The sequence below is a fragment of the Carassius carassius genome, chromosome 32 (assembly GCF_963082965.1).
Source record: "Carassius carassius chromosome 32, fCarCar2.1, whole genome shotgun sequence".
In the NCBI taxonomy this organism is placed as follows: domain Eukaryota; kingdom Metazoa; phylum Chordata; class Actinopteri; order Cypriniformes; family Cyprinidae; genus Carassius; species Carassius carassius.
Window position 1 is genome coordinate 9,940,420 of NC_081786.1, and position 11,151 is coordinate 9,951,570.

The 11,151-nt window shown below is 36.0% G+C and overlaps 1 protein-coding gene across 2 annotated transcripts; it reads left to right on the top strand.

Annotated features, from left to right (window-relative positions):
* The first annotated feature begins 981 nt into the window (after positions 1-981).
* On the top strand, positions 982-10,944 carry entpd6 (ectonucleoside triphosphate diphosphohydrolase 6). 2 transcript variants are annotated; one of them, XM_059520183.1, is made up of 14 exons: positions 982-1,112; positions 1,818-2,141; positions 3,334-3,410; positions 3,534-3,677; positions 4,001-4,076; positions 5,864-5,899; positions 6,083-6,171; positions 7,574-7,653; positions 8,432-8,496; positions 8,969-9,070; positions 9,210-9,350; positions 9,478-9,534; positions 9,973-10,090; positions 10,241-10,944. In XM_059520183.1, the coding sequence occupies exons 2-14, from the start codon at positions 1,889-1,891 to the stop codon at positions 10,323-10,325; spliced, it is 1,323 nt and encodes a 440-aa protein (XP_059376166.1). In that variant the 5' UTR covers positions 982-1,112; positions 1,818-1,888; the 3' UTR covers positions 10,326-10,944. The 2 variants fall into 2 exon arrangements, with proteins under 2 accessions (XP_059376166.1, XP_059376165.1); XM_059520182.1 differs by having other exon boundaries at positions 9,973-10,088; positions 10,233-10,944.
* The last annotated feature ends 207 nt before the right edge of the window (positions 10,945-11,151 follow it).

Genomic DNA, 11,151 nt, shown 5'->3' on the forward strand with positions numbered 1-11,151 from the left:
GGGAAGCGTCAAATGAATATCATCAAAACCATCTCCATCCCCCTCATAATGGGTCACTCATCAGATGGGGGCGTCACATGTTGCATGAGAAAGTGTAGGAGGGAACCACAGATTGGCCCATATAGCAGGCCTAATGATAGTTAATTAAGGTAATGAATAGAGATGCACCACAGGTCATGTAGCTGCCACAGTAAACTTTAACAAAACTCATAGGGCCATGAGAGACCAGCTGGTGCCATATTGAAAACAGCACAATGAAAGTGTAATTGGCTCTCTGGGTCTCAGGAGGTTAAAGAGTGCGGCATTAAATAATGGAAATTGGGATTGAAAATGGCTACTTTAAAGCATTTATGTAGAACCTGTTGCTCTTATCCATCTTTTTCTTGTCATAAAAATGGGCGGGGTCATTTGTAAATTCTACAGTATGAGTCTGGCTTCCAGTCTCATCTGAGTCCACTCCGTCCAGCTATTTTTAGCTGAACAAAACATTTTGCTCATTTTGCTGTTTGATTTTGAAAGTTGGTGTGTCATATTATTCATATTATTTTAATGTATTATCTTAATTAAGAGCACACTGGTTTGTAGTGCAAACCGTTGTACCATTTACTGCATGTTGTTATTCTCCTCCCTAGTATTTACCTACAGCTAATGAACCGGAAGACTCACCCATAGGCTTACTTCCATGTTGAAAAAAAAGGTGGATAACAAGCAAGGTTTTTTTTTAAACATTTCATAAATAGAAGGTTGTGAGTCTAATTGTGAGTCTGTCTATCAAAAATAGTTTAACGTAACAAAATTATATGAGTATAATTTGTATTGTCTTTTCAAACACATTATATCGGTTCTATGACACTGTTGCCAGTTGACTGCCGAGTGCAAGGGCGCGGCGGCGCGCCTGTGTATTGTATTGGAACGCGTGACGACGTGCGTATTCGCTCCACGTCATCTCCACGTTACTGACGTAATCAAAACGAGACAAAAAGAGTTTTGACCACTGTGGTTTTGACACTCTTTCACAGGGAATATCGTGTAAGAATCTCATAATGGGTATTCATCGACACCGAAAACACGACTTATACTCGAAGGAGTATGATCTTGCCACAGAGAGCTAGGTATAACGGTCTTAAATTTATTTACTACATTGTTGACTCATAATACTGAGATTGATATCCACTCTCACACTATTTTTGAGAAATGAGACACAATTTAATTTTAATAAAGTAAAAGTAAAGTATAAAGTTATTATTTTGGATTAATATGCTCACCATATCTGTTTAGGGGCATCTTTAGTAATTTCTTGTACAGCGTGTAAGCCTATATCGCCCAATAACCTGAGTAAACAAACAGATACAAAATTATTGTCAAATATTCATTATAAATATCGGCAAATCATGAATTCTCTTAAATGTATAACTTACATAACTCTATTGAAGTCTCATCACAGTCAGAAAATCAGTGTTGACAAAATAACCGTATTTTTCATATAACGCATAGCATTCATTAAACAGAGCAGCTGTTTGTTTTTCAGATGTTGCTAGGTAACGTTACTAGGCTTAAAAATAATGGAATTATCTACATATCCCAAAACAATTATTTACAATTTGTGTGATGAAGATGACATCATAGTTATGGCATAATATAATTTGTTATATTTGAGTTTTTCATGTATTGAGTTATAATCGGTAAGTTATATAAATACGTCTACATGTAATTCTTTGTTAGTTGTAAGTCAGCTGGGTGAGTGATATTTCATACTTGTTTGTCTTCTAGCAAATAAAAACTCATTGTTAAGATGTGTTTGTTTGTTTGTTCTGGAGGTGGTGGAGAGAGCTGAGAAGCCTGCTGCATTTGGAAATTGGCTCCCCATCATGTACCTCTGGCTGTCATTATGAGGTTCCCAAAGCTAGCTTTCGTCTTTATTTTTTTGGTCTGTCTGGTAGTCTACCTCACCTGCGTCAAACGCCATTATGATGACTCCAAACCACAAGTATCTGACCAACTGCCCCAGCATGGGACGGACACCCATAAACAGTTGACTTCAGCTCAGGTGGTCAGTGAACACTTCCAGTATGGTATTATGTTTGATGCAGGAAGCACTGGAACCCGGATTCACATCTTCAAATTTCAGATCGAGCCAAATGGTACGTTAAAATGTAAAAGGTATTTGAGTCCACTTAGAGAAGCTGCCAAATTTTCGGCCTGTTCCACATTACAAAACCTTTTACATAACAATGTCTACAGAATTTTCTTCTGAAAATGTAGTCTGGTAACTTTAAATATATATAACAACAAACTAGGAAGCAGTGTTATTATTATTAACTGTTTTTGTTAATTGATACAAAGCTGAATTAAAATATTGAATTAAAATAAAATGTAAATGTTAGATAACATTAGAGCTCAGAAGAACTGAAATAAAAATAAAGTTAAATTGAAATGTAAAAAAAATTTAATAAAAAGAGCAAAGGCACATAAAACATGATAATAGTTTATATATAATAATAAAATAGCCCTAAATTATATTTCCCACCAAAACACATAGTTACTAAAGTCACTGGTAAATGGTAAAATTCATTTAAAAAAATGAACTGATGATGATTTTATAGTAGTAATAATAGTAATACATTTCATTGTAGAAATAAATATAGTTATGGTATTTTGGAGGAAATTATGGTTATGGTGGTCAATTGTTGTATTGGCTGGTTGGATCTATTTACCTTTTAATATAAAACAAACTGAGGTATTTGAAAAATAGTAGCCAAAAGGTATTTGGACAGTTGTGTCTGTCATAGAAATACTGTAATGCTTACTCACCTAATTATTTATTAAGTTACCTGACTGCCGAATACCATAGTGTTACTATAGTAAAAACCATCTAGGCCTATATGTTGACTGTGTGGGCATTATCCACAGATATTAGGTTTACTGCCTAGCCCAGCACTGATCGTCTAATGGCTTAGTTATCGCATCCCAATTCAGAGCTAAATCAGTTAAGTGCTGCTTTAGTCTTTATTGTTAAACCTATGATTGTCATATTATAATGGACAGCAAGTAGTCTATTGCTATTAGGCACACTCTCTTATGCACACACATGACTGTTCACATCCTAGCTAAGCCTCGTGGGTCAATGGTCACATTGAAGAGTATGGTTGGATTTTTATCAGAGGCTGAAACATTTATGTTCTTTATTATTCAAAGGTTGATATGATACAAGCCATGTGGAACCCTACTACTGCAGTAAATGTTACAGATAAACAGTACATTTATGAATGTCTTTTTATATATACACTACAAAACTGTCAAAAGTTTGTTTTTAAAGTCTTTGTGTTTTAACAGAAGCTCCTAAATTAGCCCATGAGACATTTAGAGCTATAAAACCTGGACTGTCTGCATACGCTGATGACCCAGAAAAGGTAACCAGTAAGATGTGTTTAAGGTTTATAATTGTGAACCCATCACAAATGCCTCTGGGTTGTGTTGTGATGGTATCTTTTTTTTGTCTGAAGTTTAAAGATTATAGAAATGTTGTTTTACAGAGTAAGGAAGGAATGTTGGAACTGTTAAATGTTGCTAAAGACACTATTCCTGAGACATTATGGAGTTCTTCCCCACTCATGCTCAGAGCCACGGCAGGGCTCAGACTGCTGCCTGGCGAGAAGGCCACAATCCTGCTGGACAAGGTCAGAGAACCATCAGTTACCAAGTAAACAAACATTCACTATATAGCTTTAATACTACAACACAGTTTTGGGAGGTACTAAATGACACAGTAACATTAGAAATGCTGTGATGCACCGTTCCAATGCAACAGCAAACTGTCAAGGGTGGAGTAAAATCTTTTGTTCTTTTGTTTTAATTCAGTAAGAATTTTAGAAGTGTGTTAAAGGTTATGGAGATGATAAGCTGTTTCTTTGTTTAGCCTGTCCTCTTAGTATTTCCTAAATTATGTCACAGTATCTGTAACATGTCATGACATGTTATATCTAAAATCTCTTTGCTGCAGGTGAGGGAGGTGTTTAGCGAATCCTTGTTCCTGTTTAGACCAGACAGTGTGTCAATCATGGATGGCACAGATGAAGGTACCGTGTCAATTACTTCTTTGCCATACTGTAAGAAAGTGAAAGTGACATGACATACAGCCAAGTATGGTGACCCATACTCAGAATTCGTGCTCTGCCCATCCAAGTGCACACACACAGCAGTGGACACACACACACACACCCGGAGCAGTGGGCAGCCATTTATGCTGCGGTGCCCGGGGAGCAGTTGGGGGTTCGGTGCCTTGCTCAAGGGCACCTCAGTCGTGGTATTGCTGGCCTGAGACTTGAACCCACAACCTTAGGGTTAGGAGTCAAACTCTCTAACCACTAAGCCAAGACTTCCCCCAAGTTAATAATGTCAGGTTTGTAATAAAAAGAGCACTTATTTTGAAATTGTAGTAGATTGTACTGCAATTTTTAAGCATTGTGTAACCTACCATATTTTCTGTAGATTACAGACTTCCATGGTGACTTTTTAGCATCTAATGCATTTAACAACAGTGCTTTTGATTAATGCATTTTGACAGATTATTTGAATAATTAATAATACAATATTTTTCTGAATAATAATTAACACTTTCATTTTAAGTCTAATTTGAAAATAAACACTTAACAGCTTTAATGATATATGTTTGTAATGTTAATATATCAGGCAAAAAAAAAAAAAGTACATAACAAAATATCTAAAAGTTAAAGTTGAAACTGAAAATAAAAGCTAATTCACAATGTTAACAAATACTTTGATATGAATAATACTAAAATAACACTGCAGTAAATATATTTCCCACCAAAATACCATTGCTGCTAAAGATGGTCAAATTCTTAAAAAATAAAAAGTAGGGGTAATTTAGGGTTTCTGTTCAAGTAGATGATAGTAATTTAGCAGTGTTTTGCTGTGCTGTGATCCATGCAGAAGTCTTTCTGCCATGAATGTGAAACCAGCAGATGTTACTGTACATCTCTAGCTCGTCAAAAGCCTCTGGTCACTGCGGTCAAGCATTTGCGCTTCTGGCAGAAAGATATAAGTTGTAAATTGAAATTTTCTTCAGTAAAAGCTTGAGCTGTGTGTATATTAACGATAGATAATGCATATATGGGACTTTAATCCAATCCTTTAAAATAGTTCACACAAGTAATAATGAGCCCAGGGGATAATGTCCCGTGTGCACCATAATCTCAGCAAACAGATTAGCACCCATTAATTTGCTATGCAGTAGATCCTAGTGTTTAGCCAAAGCCAAGTTGATACTACTTTTTTGTTGATATACAAGTTCTTTTTGCTTAATGGGTAGCAATTTGTATTTGAGATTTTGTTGTAAAATTAATACTTAAACTCTGCAGGTCTTATAACCGGATAATCTGAGTCTCATTATCAGTGCGAGTCTGAACTCTCCTGAACGCACAAGCTTACCCAACCAGATTAGTCCATCACAGCAAATCATACAGACTTATTGTTAATGCTGTGCGTAAGTGGTATATGTGAGGGAGACGGTAGGGATTGAGTTTATAGACACTAAGTGAGTTTGATGATTTCTGAAGGCTAAAGCCCCTTACTTTAAGATGCAGCCTACATTCAAAACAAACATAGAGTTTTAGTATAAAGATCTGATGATGCATTCAATCAGAGAGTCTTTGCGATTTGACTGGACCTTGACTTTATGTTAATGCTAAACTCTTTAAATTCACCAATTCGGTACATTAAAATCTTTTATCTAAAAAGTTCAAGGAAAATTTGACTTCTGAATGATATGGACTTTATATGGTCAATGGTGGGTGGTATGCAGAACTCTTGTACTAAAAATTAATGCACATTTATATTTCCACAGGCATGTCAGCATGGATTACCATCAACTTTTTATTAGGTAAGCAAATTTTAGTAGTCACGTTATATTTGATGTCATCAGCAACAAAACAATGACAGATTATTCTGGTCACAAATTGATTTCCCTGCCCGCATGCCATTTTTGTTTTGTTTCTTCTCTGTTACTTGAAATTGTTTGGTTTGATCTTAGTATAATAAGTTAAAGTCTTTCTACCTCTCACAGGTGTTCTTCATGGTACTGAGGCTCCTAAAGTAGGCATGCTAGATTTAGGAGGGGGTTCGACTCAGATCACCTTTGCTCTACAGGATGATGTAAGCCATGTACATGCATTTACTGTATATGCACATATAGCCGTATCCTCCCGCTAATGAAGCTTTGACACTCCTAACAAACTACCATGATGGTCTCCCATCCTATGCATTAATCCGCAAATGTCCTGCTAATCCGATAGGCCTGGTAATAGTCTGTTGTACAAAAAAAAGTTTGTTGTGCATTGGGCTGAGAGAGTTAGAGAGATTCTTGGTCTTGAACTAGGTCAGGTTTTGTACAGGGGGATTGAGTACCAATTTATCATGTCATTACACAGTTTCTCTGAGAGCTTTAGTCCCAAACATGCGCTCAGATGAGAACTGCCTTGCAGATTGCAGCTTAGTTATAGTTGCTGACAGATATTGTGTTAAATAAATAATGTATATTAAAACTGTCACAGTAGGAAATTGCTGACTAATGTTGTATTAAATAAGTATACTGGACAAGAAACTTGCGGTGATGATGAGATTAATACACACTAGAAGAGTAAAAAAATCTTTGCTTTCTCTTTCTGTAATCCCTCCTGGTCTAGCTTTTACTAATCTGAACAATGTCTGAATTATGAATACTTCCTTTGTTTATTTGCCTCTTTATGATGAATCCCTTGTTGTATTCCTCAATTGTAAGTCGATTTGGATAAAAGCATCAGATAAATGAATAAACGTAATATTTTTAATTCTGCCAAATTCCCACTTAAAGGGTTAGTTCACACAAAAATGAAAATTCTATCATTAATTACTCACCCTTGTGTCGTTCCAATCCTGTAAAACCTTGGTTTATCTTCGGAACACAAATTATTTTTTTTAAAATGAAATCCAAAAGCTCTCTGATCCTCCATAGACAGCAAGGGTCCTACCATGTTTAAGGCACAGAAAGGTACTAAGAACTTCAACAAAATGGTCCATCAGACATCATTGGTTCAACTGTAATTTTATGAAGCTACGAGAATACTTTTTTTGTTCAAACTAATGAAATAAAATAATGACTTTATTCCTCTGATCCTAATAAGGTGCATGCATGTTCTGGGAGAAAAATAGTGGAATACATTTTTTTTGTTTTGTTTTTTGTGCACAAAAGTATTTTCAATGTTTCATAAAATTACAGTTGAACCATTGATGTCACATGGACTGTTTTGTCGATTTTCTTGGTACCTTTCTGGACCTTGAACATGATAAAGCTCTTGCGGTCTATGGAGGGTCAGAGAGCTCCCGGAATTCATCAATAATATCTTAATTTGTGTTCAGGTGAACGAAGGTCTTATGGGTTTGGAACAACATGAGGGGGAGTAATTAATGCCAGAATTTTAGTTTTTGGGTGAATTAACCCTTTAAGAAGTGAAGAGAGAAACATTTAATGCATCAATATTTGCTTGTTTGTTTGTTTGTTTGTTTTGTTCCTGTGCAGAAAACCATCCAGACCTTACCTATTGATTACGTGACATCGTTTCAGATGTTCAACATCAGTCACGCTCTCTACTCATACAGGTAAAGTGAGTCAATATTTGAGTCAGTGATCCATTCATAAAAACATTTCTAAATGAATCGGCCACTTTGAATGAATCGTTTGAATGAATGATTCAATGAATTAGGGACTTGCTGCCACCTACTGGCAGTTTTAGCATCAACTTTTTTTCTGTGACAGGCTTAAACCAGCCAAGGTACAAGCACAAAAACACACTTCACAAAATATTGTTTGATTATCATAAACTAAAAAAGTCTCTCCAAAATATCAAGAGTCAAGACATAATTTTTTTTTTTACATGACGTGCAGTACTCTAGCACTATAGGGTGAAACCTCTGGCCAATGTTTGACACCGCCACCCATTGGTTCCTGTGCTTGGTCGGGGTGTCCAGGGCTTTCTAGGTTATGTGAGCTCAGTGTTTAGTGTGGGCAGCACATGTGTGTATGAGGCAGTTTGTGTTCGCCTCGCCTCACACTCCTGATTAGAGCGTAATCACACAAGTCTCCAATTACAATCCCATCTCCGGACACATCTCCAGATTACTAGAATTACTAGTTATTCATGGCAGGAGATTTGACACAACAAACCCTCCAGCAGAGACCAAACATGCAAAGTCTGTACTCCTTAATGTACATTCTCATACATCTCATATACTCATATGAAATTCTGAAATGTTTGACTTATATTAATGTTATAATATGTGCATGTATATTAAATTTTTATACTAATTTTAATAAAATAATAAAAATATTTGTGTTTTGTATGTTCCTTCCTTTAATGTCTCTTCTCTTTCTCTGTAGTTACCTTGGCCTGGGGTTGATGTCAGCCAGACTTGCTGTGTTAGGAGGGATTGAAGGACAGCCTTGTATGTGGTCTACAATCTCTCTTCATCTTTGGCTTTTAAAGACCTCATTCGCTCGATAAATAAGCCATTATCTAATCTCTTAATAACGCACTGAAGATTAATTCCTTGGTGGCCAGCTGTTGCACTGATTAAGCTGAGGCCAGAAAGAGAAATTGCCATCAGTGCAATAGCTTCCGCCTACAGTTCACTACTGAGATTTACATTTAGTACACTACAAATATAATCAGATTTTTTTGTTTATAGTTTTTTTCCGTTGTACAAATGTACTGCTTCTCTCTGAGTGGTTTTTAAGGTTGTTATGAGTAAAGACGCGTGTGTTTGTGTAAACGTGTTTTTATGTTTGGTCACCAGGTGGCACTGCTGAGCTCGTCTTTGGATTTGTCCAAGTTGTGTCACAGTTATTCCACATAGTGGCAGTAAAAATACTGTGATGTGCATAAATAAGTCATTTGATTGCTTTGTGTGTTTTCAGTACCAGGACCCCGAGAGCTGGTCAGTCCATGTCTCGCCCCAGATTACTCTGGACAGTGGGATCATGCTGAAGTACTCTACACTGTTAAAGGGCAGAAAGCAGGTATGGAAAAGGCTCTCTGCCTGGGTTAGGTTTTCGTATTTTCAGTTTTATTTACATTAAGTTCCTGTTCTCCCCAGAATTGAATAATTATAATATGTTATTAGATTTTATTTTCACTTGTGTGTGTGCTCTCTTCTAGGGGAGCCCATCTATGAGACTTGCCTTACAAAAGTGGAAAAGATTATCTACAAACGTGTGAGAAAAATTGAGGAAGTGAATGACATGGACTTCTATGCATTCTCCTATTACTATGACAGGGCTGTGGATCTGGGCCTCATTGGTATGAGATTAGCCTGATTGCTGTCATTTGACTTGAATCAAACATTGTTGTTTAGATTTAAGAGTAACAAGTAATGAGAACATTCATTTTACTACTTCACTAATCACTTTCTGTATCTCTGACTCAGATGAAAGCGCAGGGGGGTCTGTCAGAGTCAATGATTATATTGAAGGTGCTAAAAAAGGTAAGTGTGTTCTTGTAACAGAATGTAGGTGTGTTTGTCTGATTTTATGAAGTCAGTATCTGACTAATGTAATAGTGTAAATAAAATGTAAATAAAATGTAATGCTTTTATTAAACAAGGATGCCAAAATTGATCAAGAGTGAAAAAAAAACTTTACATTGTTACAAAAAAAATATTTTACATAAATGCCGTTATTTCTACCTCCTATTCATCAAGGAATTCTGAAAAAAAAAATGTTTTAAGGTTTTCACAGAAATATTAATCACACCTGTTTTGAACATTAATAATGATCAGTGTTTTAGAATGTTATCAGATTGATTTCTGAAGGGTCATGTGACACTGAAGACTGGAGAAATGCCGATTCGTAAATGTACATTTTATAAGTAATCCACTCTGTTTAGATTTGCTTAACAAAACTTGAACTCTCTTCTGCTCCAGTGTGCAATAACATGGCAGCTGGAGGAATAAAGGAGAGTCCATTCCTATGTTTGGATCTGACCTACATCTCGGTACTTCTTCAGGAGCTTGACTTCCCTCCTGATAAAGAGCTGAAGGTGTGCTACTCTTGATTTAAAGGATTGTGAAATAGTTGCTTCATTGTAACTTTTGGACACAGATTGCACGTTAACTGCATATTAGGAAGAAGAATGGTGATGCTGTGATTTTTGTTTAACCCTATTGTTCTGTTTAAATTTCAGCTGGCAAGGCAAATAAATAATGTGGAGACTAGCTGGGCCCTCGGTGCCACTTTCCATTGCATAGAGTCACTCCGTAAGCATGGGACGTGCTGAAAACATACACTCGCAATGTTTGTTCCCAGCAAAGCACTGACTAATTTGAATGGTCTAGGAAAAATATCAACATTGATTGTATTTGCCATTTTGTCATTGAATTTATTTACAATGTGAGTTTTTATGCATACCTCTGACTTTCCGAATGTTTTTGTTTTCCTGCTAGTATCTTAAGCTATGAGTGAAGGTAAAATGTTTGTACTGGTTTGGGTGTTTTCAGCATTTCAGAATCATTTCAGTCAGGGCTAATTATATAAAACTGATCAAAAACACTTGATTGTCTCAAGCTCAATCAAGTTATTTAATTTTTACTTTATATTTAATTATTCTCTAGCATCTAGTTTGATTTAATATATTACCCAGTATGTTCAAACAAATCATGTACTTATTATTATATATTATCTTCTCTCAAATGGAAGAAAAACAGACCATAGCTGTTGCTGTCATGTTCATGTACTTTTCTCCTGTATTTATAAACTAAATGTGCCTATTATTAAACATAGGAACTATGTTTATATAAAATGCCATATAAATATAATCTTTAAAAAAAGTTGAAAACTGCCCTGTGTGAAGTATTTAAAAGTGCAATTGCACATAAAGTTCACAAGAAGGTCATAAAGTGAGACAGCAGGAAGTGGTCTGCCATGTGTGCGATCCCATCACATCTTTCACCTGTTCAGACACCAGCAGGTGTCACAACACTAAAGCCCACAGGGGGTTGGGCGGCCCAAATGTCACAATTTATTACTCATTGTTACTCATCATAGGATGTTGTATTGAGGTTTTTAGAAAATGCAGTTCATTTCCAAATCCATATCGCATTTAC

Excerpts from the sequence above, each read along its gene's own strand:
- entpd6 (XM_059520182.1), top strand. The coding sequence starts at position 1,889 with ATGAGGTTCCCAAAGCTAGCTTTCGTCTTTATTTTTTTGGTCTGTCTG. Across the intron at positions 8,497-8,968 it reads AGGGATTGAAGGACAGCCTT|TACCAGGACCCCGAGAGCTG; the intron begins GTATGTGGTCTA and ends GTGTGTTTTCAG. Across the intron at positions 9,535-9,972 it reads TATTGAAGGTGCTAAAAAAG|TGTGCAATAACATGGCAGCT; the intron begins GTAAGTGTGTTC and ends CTTCTGCTCCAG.